Below are 16076 nucleotides of genomic sequence, written 5' to 3'. Positions count from 1 at the left end.
AACCTGCAGTTCAGTTGGGAACTTGGTTGCGTTGAAGTTTGCGAACTAACCGAACACACAAGATGTGCCCAAATAAATTGTTAAGTTCAAAGTTTGGTTACCTACCATTTTGTCCTAGGTAACCGAACATTACAATGTACAACCAAAACCTCCATTAACGAGCAATTTCAGTAACCTGCGTGTTTGGAAAACGTAACCGAACTACACTTTCAGGTGTGTTCGGTTACATGTTCTTGACATATCGTAACCGAACTGACCCAAATCTACATAAAAAATTTCATTTTTTTGAAAGTTTGGAGCAATTCAACCAGCGTTATTTAAGTTTGAAGCACACTTGGGTACCCAAATACCCTTCCTCCGGTTGTGGTTGGTAAAATCCATCGTTTTTCATGTTTTCCTTCTTCATCTTTTCTAACTTTACTCTCTCAATAATTCTACTTCTTTAAAAAAAAATCATCTGATTTTTTAATCTCACTAATTACCTTTAACTTATCATCTCACTAATCATTACACTAACTATTACTAACACTAACTAATCATCACCCAAAATTAATCAGGAGGGTAATTTAGGTATTAATATAAATATCCAGATAAGGGGTGACCTAGATTTACTTCTAATGTCTTTATCCAAAATAAAACCATGGTCCCAAAAAAAAAAAAAATCATGGTCCCCAAAAAATCGTTCTTAAACAAATGCAGGCCTGTAAATCATATCCCTGTAAAAACGGTTGAAGTTAATAAAGGGGTTGTTTGGTAACGATTAAAATAATTGATTATGAGGTCATACGCCATTATAATTATAATAATCAATTCTGAGGGTGTTTGGTAACGATTATAATAATCAGTTATTTTAAACATAATCTAAAAAATCAATTATTTCTTTACACAACTAAAACTTGTTTTTAAAAATTAAAATAATCGATTCTCATTTTTATAAACAAAAATTCGGGTTTCCTTTTTCTTTTCTATTTATTTTCGATAAAAACTAACTGAGAGAGGGGAACTAGATAAGAAAAAAATGGGGAAGAAAAACCCTAGATCTGATTTCTCTCCTCTCTGATTTCATCAATCGTCTACTCTCCTCTGTTATCTGTTCATCAGCAACTCGAATCTCGATGATTAATCTCGATCTTCTCTCACATTTCTGTTGAAACCCAAACTAAGGTGGTGAATTCATCTTCTTCAAAATTTGAAGAACTTCGTATCAAAATCAAAATTAGGTAAGTTTTATTTAGTGGGTTTTCAATTTTTTCTTTGTTAATTTCAATTTAGTATGTCAAGTGTTCTGCGCTGCTCTTGATTTTGGAAATCCCACCAACTGTTTGTGAAATTGCCCGACTGGTATTTACTAACATTTTCTTAAAAATTGGGTTCATTAGAATGTCGACTGAAACTGCCAAATGGTGTAATAGTTTGGAAAAAAGCCTATGTGAACTTTTGATCGTTCAAATACTTTGTGGTAAGAAGCCTAAATCATTTGTGAAAGAAGCTTGGATTTAAGTAAAAGATGAATTCAACAAGAAAAATGGACAGATTTTTACTATGGATCAGATTAAGAATAGGTATAATGTGTTGAGGGTTAGACACAATGACATGAAGAAACTCATGTCCCTTAGTGGCTTTGAATGGGATTCAGAAGATAAAAAGATTATAGTTGACGATGAAGGAGTGTGGGATGCATATCTTGGGGTAAATTTAATTGACATCACCCTCTTTGTTTTTATTGTAGGTTGTATTTTGATTTGTGAATTATTGTGGGAAGTACTTAGTAGATACTTTGTAATGTTTTGACGTAGGAAAACCCGGATAAAAAAAAGTATAAGACAAATGGCTTCCCTATCTATGAAGAGTTGTGTACCATTTTTGGCGGTTCAATTGCAACTGGTTCTAATGCATATGTTCTGATTAATGCACTTGCTCTTTCCTTTGAATTCAGGTTGTATATGAGGCATGAGAACTAGTTTTAAATTGATAACCTGTTTATTCTATTGTTCTCTATTTTTCCTACTCTATATTCAATTTAGTTCAATTTACTCTTCTTTAGTTTCCCTCTTATTGAGACTTACCAATTGTTTGTATATATTAGGATATGGACTCCGAAGAAGAGCTTGAAGAACGCACCTTATTACTTGTGGTTGCAGCAGTTATCGAAAACGTTAAGGGTCGCATATTTAAGGAACCCTGTAGAACTTCTATACTTACAGGACATCAACACATGCAAGAGATTTTGCACGGTCATCCCCGTAGATGTTATGAGAAGTATCGCATGGAGAAATTTGTTTTCTTAAGGTTGACTCACATTTTAAGAGAAAGAGAACTTTTACGTGACATATGATGGGTTACCATAGAAGAGCAGTTGGCGATTTTCCTACTCACAATTGGACATAAAGAAGATAATAGAATGTTACAAGAAAGATTTCAACATTCCGGTGAAACTATAAGTAGATACTTCAATGAAGTATTGATAGCCATCATGGAACTTTCCAAGGAACTTATAAAACCTCCTTCTTTTTCTGAGACTCCAGCTGAAATACTCAACAACTCTAAATATTTCCCATGGTTCAAGGTACGTCAGATGATATCTCTTCTAGCTTTGTCTCTTTTTTCTTCTCATTTTTAACTTATAATTTAAATTTCCATAAATATTTTATAGGATTGTATTGGCGCTATAGACGGAACACATATTAAAGTGATTGTACCACTAGCCCAACAAACACCATACTTCGATAGGAAAGTAAATATATCGCAAAACGTGATGGCAGTATGTTCGTTTGATTTGAAATTCACATATATCTACGTTGGATGGGAAGGATCTGCAAATGACTCAAGAATTTTATGGGAAGCTTTGAGTAATAGAAGTCTGATGTTTCCTCATGCCCCTGAAGGTTAGTTAATTTTTCTATACATTTTGCTTATCATATGAACCTCGAACTACATGATTTTTTTTTTGTATCCGGATTTGAGATAGTTGTTCAATGAATCTGTACTCTCTTTTGCTTTGTCATTGGTATTGCATTGTCGATTGTATGCTATGTATTGTCGATTGTATCTCAACTTTTGATTACCATATGTCTATATATTCAAAATGAATGTTGTTTAGAAAGTGTATCACTAAGCTTGGAACACGCCATAGTGGAAGCAGATTTAGTTGCATTTCAAGAAGTCTGGATTGATACATTGAGTCACCAGTATAGTTAGTCTTTTTATTTTGGTAGAACTAGTATTGTAGTGGAACTCGGCCTAGAAATTTAAGTTGTTCCAGTAGTAACAACAATAGCTTTATGTCATTGTCGCTCATTTTGTGTAAGTGTCGTGGGTTGCTGCTACGAAACATCTCTAATGTCTGTTTTTGGTGATTAATTTATAATCTTTAGAAATTTCAGTGTGCGCCATTATTTATTCTGAATTTCCGCTTTCTTTGGTTGCCAACATATATGTATGGCACCGGCCTATTTGTTATTTAACCAGGATCAAATCTCTAAGGCGAGGCAGTAACATATTAAGCCGGCAAAATGTAATATGGTCAGTAAGATAGGTCTCACCTTCCAATGCTAACTTGTTACATAAATCATAAATGTGCATATACTACTTACGTTTTTGGAAAAATGGAATATACGCAGTAATTCAGTATATGAGTTTGCACCTTTTATAATAGTCTTTAAAACAAGTTGTATTAGTAAGAGTTTTATAATTTTGTGGGTTTTCTTTGGTCTGACATACTTTCAATGGATTGAATGCATAGTAGTATCTAATGGAAGTTTTCATTTCAAATTTTCGAAGTACAATATGTCAAGTCCTGGATTATAAGCATGAATAGCTTAGAACCTAAACCACTGTTGTTTGTGTATCATGTCTTCTTTCTGACTAGAATGCGTTTCCTTCTTGTGAATTCCCTCTACTTGTATTGTGACTAAAGATGTTATTGTTGCTGAATATTCTCTGACATTGTTTACATTTTTAGGAAAGTATTATGGTGTTGATGTTGGATATCCAAACATGCCTGGTTTTCTTGCTCCATATCGGGGAGTTCGTTATCACTTACATGACTGTAGAAGAGGAAGCAATGGAAGGTTCACTGCAAAGGACTTGTTTAATTTTGGGCATTCTTCGTTAAGGAATGCAATCGAGCGAAGCTTTGGAGTTCTTAAATCTCGTTTTCCAATTTTGAGGGATCCTGCCTCATTTCCATACAACACCCAGGTACAAATATTAATAGCAACATGTGCAATTCACAATTTCATTAGGACGGAATCCAAGTCTGATGAACTGTTTGCATATTATGCAAATGAAGAAAATGTCATAGATATTGATACATCCCCGCCTGATGAACCAACGTTTAGTGGTATGTACGCACATCAACAAAGAAGAAGTGAAATGAATCACGTGAGAGATGAAATTGCTGATGCCATGTACAGGTTTCGATACCGAAACTAGCTAAAATCAAACTGCTGGTGTATTGAAGATCTATGATTAAATTTGTGTGTTGTGGTTTATAGAAAAAACACTAAAATGATAATGATAAACATGTGTACCAAACAACTTCTCATTTTAATCATTTTTCATTTTTTGATAATCAATTATTCCAAAAAGTTGTTTGTTAAAATTTATTTCAAAAATGATTATGATATAATCATTTTTCAGTTTATGATTATCTATAATCATAAATAGATAATCATAATGGTTACCAAACAAGTCCAAAGTGCGTTGAGTTTTTACCCCCGAAACAACTCAGGGGTAATAACGGTAATTTGGTTAACTTGGTGTTCATGCGCCGCACGTGGAGTTCGGAGGAAACACAAGTTCCCTTTTGGATGTTCGAACTCTTTTATCTGCAATCTCTTTTGATCACTCCCTCTTCTGATCTACCAGACAGAATCTAACAATCACTTAGGTTTGAAGATTCATGTGGATTTTATGCGTCATGCTACAAATCAGTAAGTTGTATATACTCTTTCGTTCTTTCTTTTTCTTTTTTTTTTTTTCTTTTTTTTTGGATAAAACTAAGAATAATTTCTGTGCTTAGATAAAATGGAAATATAGATTTTTTTTTCTTTGGAATTTAATGGAAGATTGAAACTGTTCACTGATGTAATTGAATAAGAAATTGCTTTGATTAGATCCGTGATGAAGATCGAATATGATTGAGATTTTTTGAAAGAAAAAATTGGGGTAGAAAAATTTGAGCACGAACTAGAAACAGATTGATTTGCTGAGAGGCAGAAATTAATTAATTGAATTAAAACAATTATTGAATTTAGGACTAACCTTTTTCATTCATAATCAGCTTTCTCTATTTTAGTTTTGTTTGTGTTAATTTGGGATTTCCTTTTCCATGTTCGTAACAGGTATCCTATTGATTTGATTATCCTTGTACGATTTGGAATCATCGAAGCCTATATAAGAAGGAAGGCATACTAACATTGAGTTATTTGATTTATCAGACGTATTTGATTTTTCCCTTGTTTTGCTATTGCTTTTGTCAGCCCATTGATTAATTGGACACAAGTTAGGATTTCAAACTACATTGTGAGGACGTGTGAAATCAAATAAGTGGAGCGACCAACAACATCCTAGCTGGTTCAAGATTAATGGAGGTGAAGAAAGGTTATACTAAACTAGAAGATGAGGAATGTGAGATAGTTCAAAAGTTGTCATCCGATGCAGTCTACGAGATACTAATCAGAGCATCATTCAGTACACTTCTACGTCAATCTCGATGGGTTTGCAAAGACTGGCAAAAACTCATTCGCTCCGATTCCAAATTTCAACAAACCCATTCTCAGAGAACACTTGCATCGGGTCATTTCTTTCAAGTTAACTCGACTACAGGACGGAACTCTGTAAGCTTTTACCGAAGCAACAATGACTTTGAGAAGTACTGCAATTCTGCGCAAGAAGTGCAATCTCCTTTTCTTGATTTCCTGCCCACTGCAAAAAGTGTTACCATTGCAGGTTCAACGCTTCATGGTTCATTGCTTTGTTGTTTCACTGAATCCTTCAGTACCCCCATCCCATCCTTCTACATGTGTAAGCCAGCGAGCCGTGAATGGAGAAAGATGCCAAACCCTAAAACTACATTCAAGTACTCCAGAATTGGGATTGCAGTCAAGCAGTCCTCATGTTCAATACTACATTACAAGATACTACGTTTATCGCAGTCAAAAACTGGATATGGTTATCACTGTCAGTTGTTCAACTCGGAGACCTGGGCTTGGAAGATACTGCCATTTGTTCAATTTATTAAGCTTGATTGCACTTTACTAATTGGGGGAGATGGTATTTGGATTAATGGGGGATTACATTGGTTAACTCTTTTTGACGAAGTATTCGTATTTAACACTGATCAAGAAAAATGGACGACTTTCGAGGTTCCACCGGAGATGAAAAATATATCAAGCTCAAATAGAGTTGCTGTAAACTGTGATGGTAAGCTCGGAATTATCTATCAGACACTTGAATGGATGGAAGTTTGGATATTAGAAAACTATTCCACCACGAAACCAACATGGAAAAAGAAGTATAGCATCGACATGAGATCACTTCAACAAAACGTGGAACATGTTTATTATGCACATCATATGTGGTCGAACAATACCGTCATGATGATGAGCATGTGTGAGTTTTTAGCTTTTAACTGCGACAAGAATACTTACTACACTACAACGAAATTACCTATGACGGCAGATATATCAAGTTTAGCACCTTACCCATTTCAACCTCAGTTTTGTTACCTTTAGTTCAGGTCTCATAGGTGATTTTTCTTGCAATTTGTTTATGTCATCGTTTGCACATAGGATTTTATTTGTTGGACGATTAACTGCTCAGGGAATCGCCAGACTATGTTTTCAGTTTCTGATAACATTGAATCTGGAAACGCATTGGTTACTCTTACAGTGAAATTCCACTTGTAAGAATTCTTCTTTCTTTCTCTTCGAGTCCTATCTTCCACCGTAACAGACCCATCTCCCTCCTTTGTTTTCGGAACTCCAATCCTCGTCAAACTATCATTCAAAAGTTGATCCACTTTCCCAAATGAATTGTTGTTTCTTTCTTTCAGAAGACCCCTTTTTAAATCTTGTATCCTTTTGCAGAAAATGAACCTTGAATTGCCACGAAAGTGTAAAGTTTGAGCAATTGCATACAAACTGCCGTCTTGTGACCACATGAGCTCAAACTTGAAAGGCCTCGGCCAATTACTGACCACCAAAAGAGATAATTGAAGCGGGATGTGGTCGGACGTTAGACTGGGAATTTACAATGATCCTATTATGTCTGTTGCAAACAGGATTCCCTTGCAAGTCAGGTCAGTATAAGTTGACCAACTTCAGAGTTGGTATTCCTCAAGAACTCTCCAAGGCACCATCTCGTGTTCAATTTCACCTTGACATTCTAAAAATGGAATTTATTAGTGTCACTAGCAAGCAGCCTAGCTGCTGCGTGAGCCTTTCTTGCAGAAATTTTTAGAAGATAAAATAAAAATAAAATAGCTTCACTGAATATCATTAAACTGACACAGCTAGAGAAAGCTTAGAATGGAATGAAGAATGCCATTAAACTGAATATTTGATACCAATTACAGGAGAGGGCTCAGGGTACATAAAGAAACGAAACATACCCCTTCAATCTGATACAAACATAATCATCTTGAAGTAACAAATATTCGAAGAACCAAAACAGACTGCAACAAGCAAAGTCTGACAAGTCATTAAGCTTCAACAAAAATCAGAAAACCATACAACTCCTCAAACACCAGAAGGGAAGTACTGGAATCTACAAACTCCGACAGTAGTTTTCTGAATCTAGGAAAACATAGTCATTATAGCTGATGAAGTCTTCAAGAGAGACGAGCAGAAAAAATATACCACAAATTGCTTCATCTCTTTAACCAATTCTGCTTTACAGAAAACAGTGAAGCTTTGTGCTTAAAGGTAGTAGCAGCAGCTACGTCTCTGGCTTCTGATTATATCCTCCAAGTCCAACTCGCCTTCATTTCCACGAATTCTCAGCGTGGGCTTTCGATTCTGCAGGTGAAACCAAACTGTGGTCAGTTTGCACAAAATATCATAAAATGGAATTTGAACTCATGGTAAGAAAGTACAGTTTGTTTACACTTACAAGGACTTTATTCGAGGGCAATGGCAGTGGTGCGGCTTTAGCAGGAATGTTATTAGGATCAGAAGCGCCATCAACAGGACCAGGATTGGGGTCATCCATAGCATCTAGACATGTCAATGTGGGAGATCTAAAAGAGAGAACAGGGACGCTAAGTTAACATTCGCACATCAGATATTATACGTTTAGCTATAGGTTTTAACAATTTTATAATCTACACTTACTTCAGAATAACCTCTTCATTGGCAATAGGGGCCTGAGCTGCCTCTTCGTCAGCATTTGGGGCCTGAACTGCCTCTTCGTCAGCATTAGCGGCATTATCAGCGATGGGGGCGGGAAGATCAGGCTGGGGCAGAGGCACATCCACTCCTTGTACAAAGGACAATGTAGGTACACTGAAAAAAGATGTTTCAAACGACGTAATGCAGGCACATCTCATAAAGCTTGTGTATGTAAGGATTTTAAAATGCAATTAAAACTTACCCTTTAATTTATCTGGCGAGAGTAAGGAATGGTTTCTCCACATTTGAATTTGTCTTTGCAGATACGGTATACAATGGAAGATCAAAAACTTTATCCGCAGCTATGCCCTTAACTTTCCAATTGGGATAGTCACTCTTATTTCCAACTATCACAACCGGCTTGTTCATCCCCAAGCTGCGTTTACAGCAATGAAAATTGATAGTGCAACTACAATCTTACAAAACCACACATATATAGAATCGGAACAAGCAAAATTGTGCGTACCTTTTCAGAATTCTGCAAAAGGTTTGCATGCGTCTGTAAGACTCCATTTGCATAACATCAAATACTATCATAATCCCGTGGTAAGCGCTGTTCAAACAAAAACGAAAGTTATGGACAATTCTGAATCATTCGTGTAATCTTATAAGAAGTGACATAAACGAAATACAACACTCACCAAACGTTTGTCATAGTAATTTCCGAATGTTCGGAACAAACAAATCTTAGGTTCCCGTCATCTCTTGTTGGAAAATCTACATTGCAGGTATTTAAATCTGGATCCATATGACCATTTAAGCTTCTAAGGATGCTACTCTTCCCTGTTTTCCGATATCCTACTACTAAGACTTTAAAGGTATCCATATTATGAGCTGACGAAAATAGAAATCAAAAACTTCAGTTGAACAAGGAATTCGAAGAGAAGTTTAGCAACCCCAAAATTATAATAAAGGAACAAGTATTCCGAAAGCTAAAGATACAGACACTATAGAAGAGACTCAAATAGGAAGATTTGCAGGTTCTAGCAGAACCACAGAAACATGTACATTATAAGAAACAAGCTAAGTAAAGAAGGGATAAAACGCATTCTACAAAGATGGTTTTGCAACAAAATAACACAACCAATAATAAACTCTTAACAATTTAAAAGACAAGAGGGAACTGTGGAGTACAAAACCCACATTTCATATAGATGTCCTATTTGTATTCTCTAAATAGACAAGTTGCATTCATAAGCACAGCATTACAACACGAAGTATCCATACATTCGAGCACAAGCAATTAATGATAACACATAAGTAAACAATTCACCTTCCTGGCAAAAACGCTGAATCAAGAAAGAAAGACAGAACAGCTGATCCGAGTCCCAAAACTTAGTACCCCAATCAGTAATTTCTGTCAATACAGTAACAAACACATCCACATCCGTTAAAAGCTTATCAAAGGGATAAACCCCATTCAACAAAGATGGTTCAATACTCAAATTACAGAACGATTTTATAAAAACTCAACAAAATATTGCAAAAAATTAAAATTTAGCACTAATATTAGTATGGCAACAGAGATAATACATGTTCAATTTAGAAGAAACAAATAAAGACACCCTTTTAAAGGAATTCGCAAAAGAAATACTAGTACAATAACAATTGAAGAGAAATTTGTAAAAGTAATACCAGTTCAATAACAATTCAAAGAACTGACATAATTTCATAGACAACGATTAATTAGGGTAAAAATTGGTAAAATTTTAGGAAACCCCCATGAAATAGAATAAACATCATTACGCCATTAATACATACCTTGAAATAAAATTTAAAAACAAACCTTTCTATGAAAACCGAACAAGAAATGTTAAAATCTAACTAGGCATTATTTGATAACGTACCTTATCACTTTTCTTGCTAGTTCTCTTCTTCCTTCTTCTTTTCTTGCTGATAATTGTCTCAGCTAATTTTGTTCTTCGTTCTTCTTCTACCCTGTTTCGTTCTTTCTCCCAAGAACTAGTTAGTATCAAAATTGGACATTATGATGAAATTGATATTCCTGCTTTAAGCTACTTTTTACTTTCTTGATATACAAACGAGTGAGAAATTATCATTCGGGTTTTAAAGTAAACGATCTAACAAAGGAAAGGACGCCCTTAGTGTTGTGACAACAATCACCACAGCGGACGCCCTCGCTGTTTCATACAATCACCACAGCGGAAGCCCTAAATTGAGGAATTATATGACGTGGCTCATCCGAGTATTATAGCTTAGGGGCCATGTGGCATTTTTTCTTTCCAACATTTTTCTTGCGTCTGACTAAAAACGTTGACCTGTAATTGACTGCGAGGGTCTTTTCCCGGCTTCCACATTCAAGAGCATAAATGTTATATATGCACACTCTGGTTTGCTATGTAAGAGCAAGCGTTCAAGTGCTATATTGTCAAATTGCTATCTCATATATAGCACTTGATTTGGAAATTTGGGATCGTGGCGTACAGGTTTTTAAATGCTTTTTACTTTCCAGACGAGATTATAAAAGGCGTTTTCAATAGAACGTAATCTAAAAACACGTTTCAACGGGAACGAGGTTTATAACGACGTGATGCTATATTCTCAAATTTCCAGATCCAATTGCCAAATATAGAAACTCATTTTAGCAATTTGAGAATTTGGCTTTGGATTATAAGATTTGGGATCAAAGAGTATGCCCAGTTTCGTAGCCAAATTGGCTACAACACTGCGGTTGCTCTAAAGTTTGGCATATTTTGCAAATGTTAAAAACGCTGCTCCATCCGGTCCAAAATAATTGGTTGGTAGCTGGTTTTCTTTTAATGAAATATTTATTCATAAAAAAGAAAAAAGAAAAAAACGGTTGGTTTTAAGTATAAAATAATACATGGAACCAGTCCATTGTTTTGAAACGGAGCGACTGCGTTGTTATGTAAAATGACTTTCAGCAATTGTCAAATATTATCAGGGTGATGGAACAAACTATCAATTGAAACTGTGGTTGTCTTGCGATGATCTTAACTCCTCGCCTCCTTATCTTGGCTAGTGTGAGGCCTATTCAATTAATCTGTGGTCTACTACTAAAAGACATTCTAACCGGTTATCTAATTATTTTTACTAATGAAAAATTTACCTGATAAGTTGGGTTAATAGTAAACGTACATACATTAGTTTAAGTTATTGTTAGAAAATTGGAGTTAGCCAAGGGCGGAAGCACATGTTGACGGAACCTGGATGTAGCCCGCACTTTTAAGATTTTACCCTTATCCGAAATAACAAATTCAATTAGGTTTTAATCCAGATATTCAAACTGTATAAATACAGAGGAATTATAACGCTAAAGGGACACGCCCAGAAACACGAAAATACACGAGCAAACCCAAAAAGGGATCAGGAAACCATTGTAATCAATACATTAATAAAATATCTCTTCCTATGGGGTTCGTGGATGTAGGCAAACCAAATCGAACCACGTTAAATTCGTGTCTCTCATATTTGTGTTTGTTTTGTGTAAAATCCTAGTTCTGATCATCATCACCAAAATTATCGTGTTTAGTGCCTGGAAATATTTCTGGGTACAAACATGAATACTAATGAAAAATTAGTCACTTCCAAAGGTAAATACGTGTGATTTGAGTTAGGAAATCGACCCTTTCCGATCCATATACCGTAACACCAGTATTCAGTCCATATTAAATGTTTGACCAAATATTATAACACCAATTTCCAATGATTGAACTGAAGGCCAATGCTAACCAAAAAAAGATTCTTTTAACTTTGTTGAGATGTAAGAGGTGTGTGACTTGCATGAGCAAAGACAATTGATTTGTAGCGCTCCAAAAGCTAGCAGCTGACTAATCAAAGATATGTCTGCATAATGGAAATATGTTCAATTTTCGAAAATTGTGTCTAAAGTAAAAGTATCATTTTTTCGAAACGGGGGGAGTGCATCTCTTTAGTAGTTGCGACGGAAAATTAGTTGATGTATAAACCAAAATATGGAAGCATTATGTGTTATGCACCCTTTGTGGTGGTTTGCATAATGACTATGCATTCAATTTTCGAAACTTTTGTGCATAAAGTGAAAGTAATACTTTTCCTGAAACGGAGGGAGCACATCGTCTTATTAGTTGAAATTAGTTGATGCACTAACCAAAAAATAGCTGCATAATGGCTATTCATTCCATTTTTCGAAAACTGTGCTAAAGTGAAAGTATCAGTTTTTCTGAACAGAAAGAGTACATCGTGTTCTTAGTTGCAACGAAAAATTAGTGGATGCATAAACCAAAATATGCCTCCAGATGCATCTTTGTGGTGGTTTGCAAAGTGGCAATGCATTTTTTTCGAAAATTATGCTTAAAGTGAAAGTTTCTTTTTTCTTGAAACCGAGAGAGTACATCATTTTATTACTTGCAACGGAAAATTAGTTGATGCATAAACCAAAATATGGATGCATATGAATCCTTTGTGGTGGTTTGCATAACGTCTATACATTCAGTTTTCCAAAAGTGTGCTTAGAGTGAAACCATCACTTTTCCTGAAATGGAGGGAGTACATCGTTTTCCTAGTCGCAACGGAAAATTAATTGATGCATAAATCAAAATATGAATGTGTTACACATCCTTTGTGACGGTTTACATAATGTGTTATGAATCCTTTGTGATGGTTTTCATCATGAATGCGGGAATGAATAAACCAACGGGAAATTAATTCATTAAGTTACCAAAAAAAAAATCACTTTTTGATATCCATTTCATATATACACACTTAAACAATACCAATGAACCTATGTTAGTACACTTGCATAAAACAAACTAGATGAAAACACAACAAAAAATAATAACAAAAGTTATTTGTAAAACAGTGATACATCCACTCACAGACGAAGTGCCGTGGCGCGAAGTTGAACCCAGTTAACGGAATAGTGTGTTAAAATTTCCGAACCCAAACAAAATATCTCGAAGTTTGTAAATTCTCTTCGCATACCGAAACCATAAGGAGTCAACTTGATTTCCGGTCTTATTTGGAAACAACACAAGGTCAATAAAATGAAGCACGTACTTACGCTCATGTAGCACAATATCCGTATCGATTGTGTGCATCCATCTATCCCTCGGCCACTGGTAGGTTTTTTTTTTTTTTTTTGCTATTCTGGGAAAATTAGGCGTAGGCCAAAAAAAAAATATTGTCATTGTCAGGCCCACAATTAATTTTAGATACCGTAACACCCATATTTATCCAAAATTATTAAAAACGTCTGCGTGAAGGTTTATGCATCCGCATGACGGGTTATGCATACTATTTTTTCAGGGATAACTCGTTATGCATCTTAATTTTTCAGGGGTATAATTGGCAACGCAACTTGGATATAACATATCTAAAAACCACGCCTTGGAATTTAACAAATTTTATATCGTTGGAAATCTTTTTAAGAGAGCTACACAACGAGTATAAAAAACAATATCAAATTTTTATTTTTCACGAAAAAAATCGGAGATAATCATCATTTTAGGGAAAATTTTTGAAAAATTGATACATAACCATTATGCAGCCACCAAAAAAGATGCATAACACATTCTGCAGACGCATAATGAATTTGATAGTAGTTTTCACATTCTCAAAGCCTTTACTAACCATACTCGAATTAACCTTTAAAAAACCGGAAACTAGAGTGTTATTAGTTTTGCATATTTATCGTATTTTCTAGCTCGTACAACTTTCCCATTTATAATCACTCCAATGATAATCATGACATTTATATTGATTGTCATTTCACCATATGGGAAATGAAAGTTGGTTTCAGGATAGAACCTTTCACTGATTGCATTACATAACTTTAATAACTTTCCGATAGGCATTTTGAAAAAAAGTATAATAAACAAATTTTGAAAAAAAAAATAGAAAAAATTTGAAAGTATTGGAAGGAATAAAATGTCTTGAAATGGTTCTTTTTTGGATACGAAGTTTTAGGGAAAGAGACTGAACTGTATATGGTGGTCGCATTGATGGTGAACTGGTGATGGAACTTCTAGCACACATCAAAGGCCACAGCCTTTCCTTTATCGACTATCCAATCAAGAGCTCCATTTCGGAGGCCGTGGCTTCGGTAAATGGTAAAATTTCAGTGTTGGATTTCGAATGCTATAGCCTATATATCCTTGCTACTAGCCAAATATATTTCCTAAAACCACTCGGAAGAAAGCTCGATTAGTTTTCGTGGTTTTCCCTGCATATATAACATTAATTATTCTTACGGACAAATAGAAAACATACTAACATAGAAATTTAGCATAGTTAAAAGCTAACAGTAATCCGTATTTTCAATTGAGATGTATTCGAGATATCCAAGGTTATCTAGATTCTATATAAGAGCTGATAATAAATCTGTAAAATGATATATTTCAAACTATCTTCTCTTCCTTTGGCCAATGATCACTGGTTTCTGTCTCTCCCCTAGATCTCTTTCACCTCTTTACATTTGCTTTGTATCTTCTTCACCTAATGCTTTCAACAATACCAAGGTGTTCTTGTGAGGGGCACCGAATTGAAATTTCCCACCAGAATCCACAAAATGAAATTTCCCACCTAAAAGATGTAAATTACAAGCTCTTAAGAAATCAGGTAGTGATGGAAGTTTCTGAAACTTTTCATCAGCCAAATCGAAGGCAAAAATGCTTCCTTCGCGTTCCCCCAATAAATAGCTCCATTCGCAAACCTGTGGAAGCGTTAGGTTTCACTGCTACAACGGTACCTCGGTATTTCCAAGAACACAATAGCACACACAAGAAGAACAAGTATTTAACGAGGTTGAATCCTCGAGAAAGAATAGCAATTTTATATATCACCGTATAGGTTGGAATATACAAAGCTCAAGCAGAGAAGAAGAGAACTCTTACTAGTTCTGGTGTGTTTTCTCTAGTTCTCTCTATGGATATTTATACACATCAATCGGAGTGGACACATTCCTTAACAAGGATTACTTTCCTACAAGTATAGGGTTTCCTAACTTAGCTATAAGAGACAAACCTCTTAAATTGCTATACTTAGGACACAAGTACTTGGTTTCCTTAACCAACTAGATTTCCTAATCTAGACCTTGACCGACCTACCAACAATTCTCCACCTCGGATCATGCATTCATGCATGAGACGATCAATAGATAAAATCACCTCCATCTTCCAACGTCAATTGAACCATCATTGGCTGCCTACGTATCCTCAATAGGAATCAAACCCGACCGTAGTTCTCTGAAATGGCCTTGCTAGAAGGCCTCCACCAGGTTCCTAAGAACCTCTACCCCAAAAGGGTCTCTTACCAAACTGGAAGAATGTGCATCAATTTAGAACAATGTCGAAACTTGATCCCAGATACTACTTTAGTCAACATATCAGCTGGATTGTCTTGGGTATCGATCTTCACAAGTAGAATGTCTTCTTCTTCAGGAATTTCTCTCACAAAGTGAAATTGTACGTCTATATGTTTGGTTCTAGCATGATGCACTTGATTATTAGCATGATGCACTTGCCTTACGCTTGATACAATCCTTAGCCCAATGACCAAAGTCATGCCACCAAGCACACTCATCTTTCTGTAGTCGTGTTCTACTCTTAGAACGTCCTCTACCTTTACCATAAACACCAGTCTTCTTTCTCCTATCTGTTGAACGACCTCTTGCAAGAAGCAAGTCATTGTTAGCTTCACTTGCAAGGTCTTCACGATCCATCT

The 16076-nt window shown here is 35.4% G+C and overlaps 2 protein-coding genes and 1 long non-coding RNA gene across 4 annotated transcripts; 2 read left to right on the top strand and 1 right to left on the bottom strand.

Moving 5' to 3' along the window:
• The first annotated feature begins 2755 nt into the window (after positions 1 to 2755).
• Positions 2756 to 4434, top strand: LOC113316260 (protein ALP1-like). Its single transcript, XM_026564477.1, has 2 exons — positions 2756 to 2885; positions 3962 to 4434. Exons 1-2 carry the CDS (start codon positions 2756 to 2758, stop codon positions 4432 to 4434), a joined length of 603 nt encoding a protein of 200 aa, XP_026420262.1.
• Positions 4435 to 4806: 372 nt separating this feature from the next.
• On the top strand, positions 4807 to 6924 carry LOC113317245 (putative F-box protein At3g17490). 2 transcript variants are annotated; one of them, XM_026565386.1, is made up of 2 exons: positions 4807 to 4934; positions 5346 to 6924. In XM_026565386.1, the coding sequence occupies exon 2, from the start codon at positions 5589 to 5591 to the stop codon at positions 6735 to 6737; it is 1149 nt and encodes a 382-aa protein (XP_026421171.1). In that variant the 5' UTR covers positions 4807 to 4934; positions 5346 to 5588; the 3' UTR covers positions 6738 to 6924. The 2 variants fall into 2 exon arrangements, with proteins under 2 accessions (XP_026421171.1, XP_026421172.1); XM_026565387.1 differs by having other exon boundaries at positions 4827 to 4934; positions 5484 to 6924.
• A 627-nt stretch (positions 6925 to 7551) lies between these two features.
• Positions 7552 to 10452, bottom strand: LOC113319708. The gene is made up of 8 exons (XR_003345762.1): positions 10241 to 10452; positions 9667 to 9750; positions 9035 to 9227; positions 8860 to 8946; positions 8596 to 8769; positions 8337 to 8507; positions 8116 to 8242; positions 7552 to 8021 (listed from the first exon to the last, which is right to left on the bottom strand). It is a non-coding gene; the product is annotated as an uncharacterized LOC113319708 (long non-coding RNA).
• Between the last annotated feature and the right edge of the window lie 5624 nt (positions 10453 to 16076).

The sequence above is a fragment of the Papaver somniferum genome, chromosome 10 (genome assembly GCF_003573695.1).
Source record: "Papaver somniferum cultivar HN1 chromosome 10, ASM357369v1, whole genome shotgun sequence".
NCBI lineage: Eukaryota > Viridiplantae > Streptophyta > Magnoliopsida > Ranunculales > Papaveraceae > Papaver > Papaver somniferum.
Note: the sequence above shows the minus strand (reverse complement) of the source record. Positions and strands in the feature narration are given on the sequence as shown.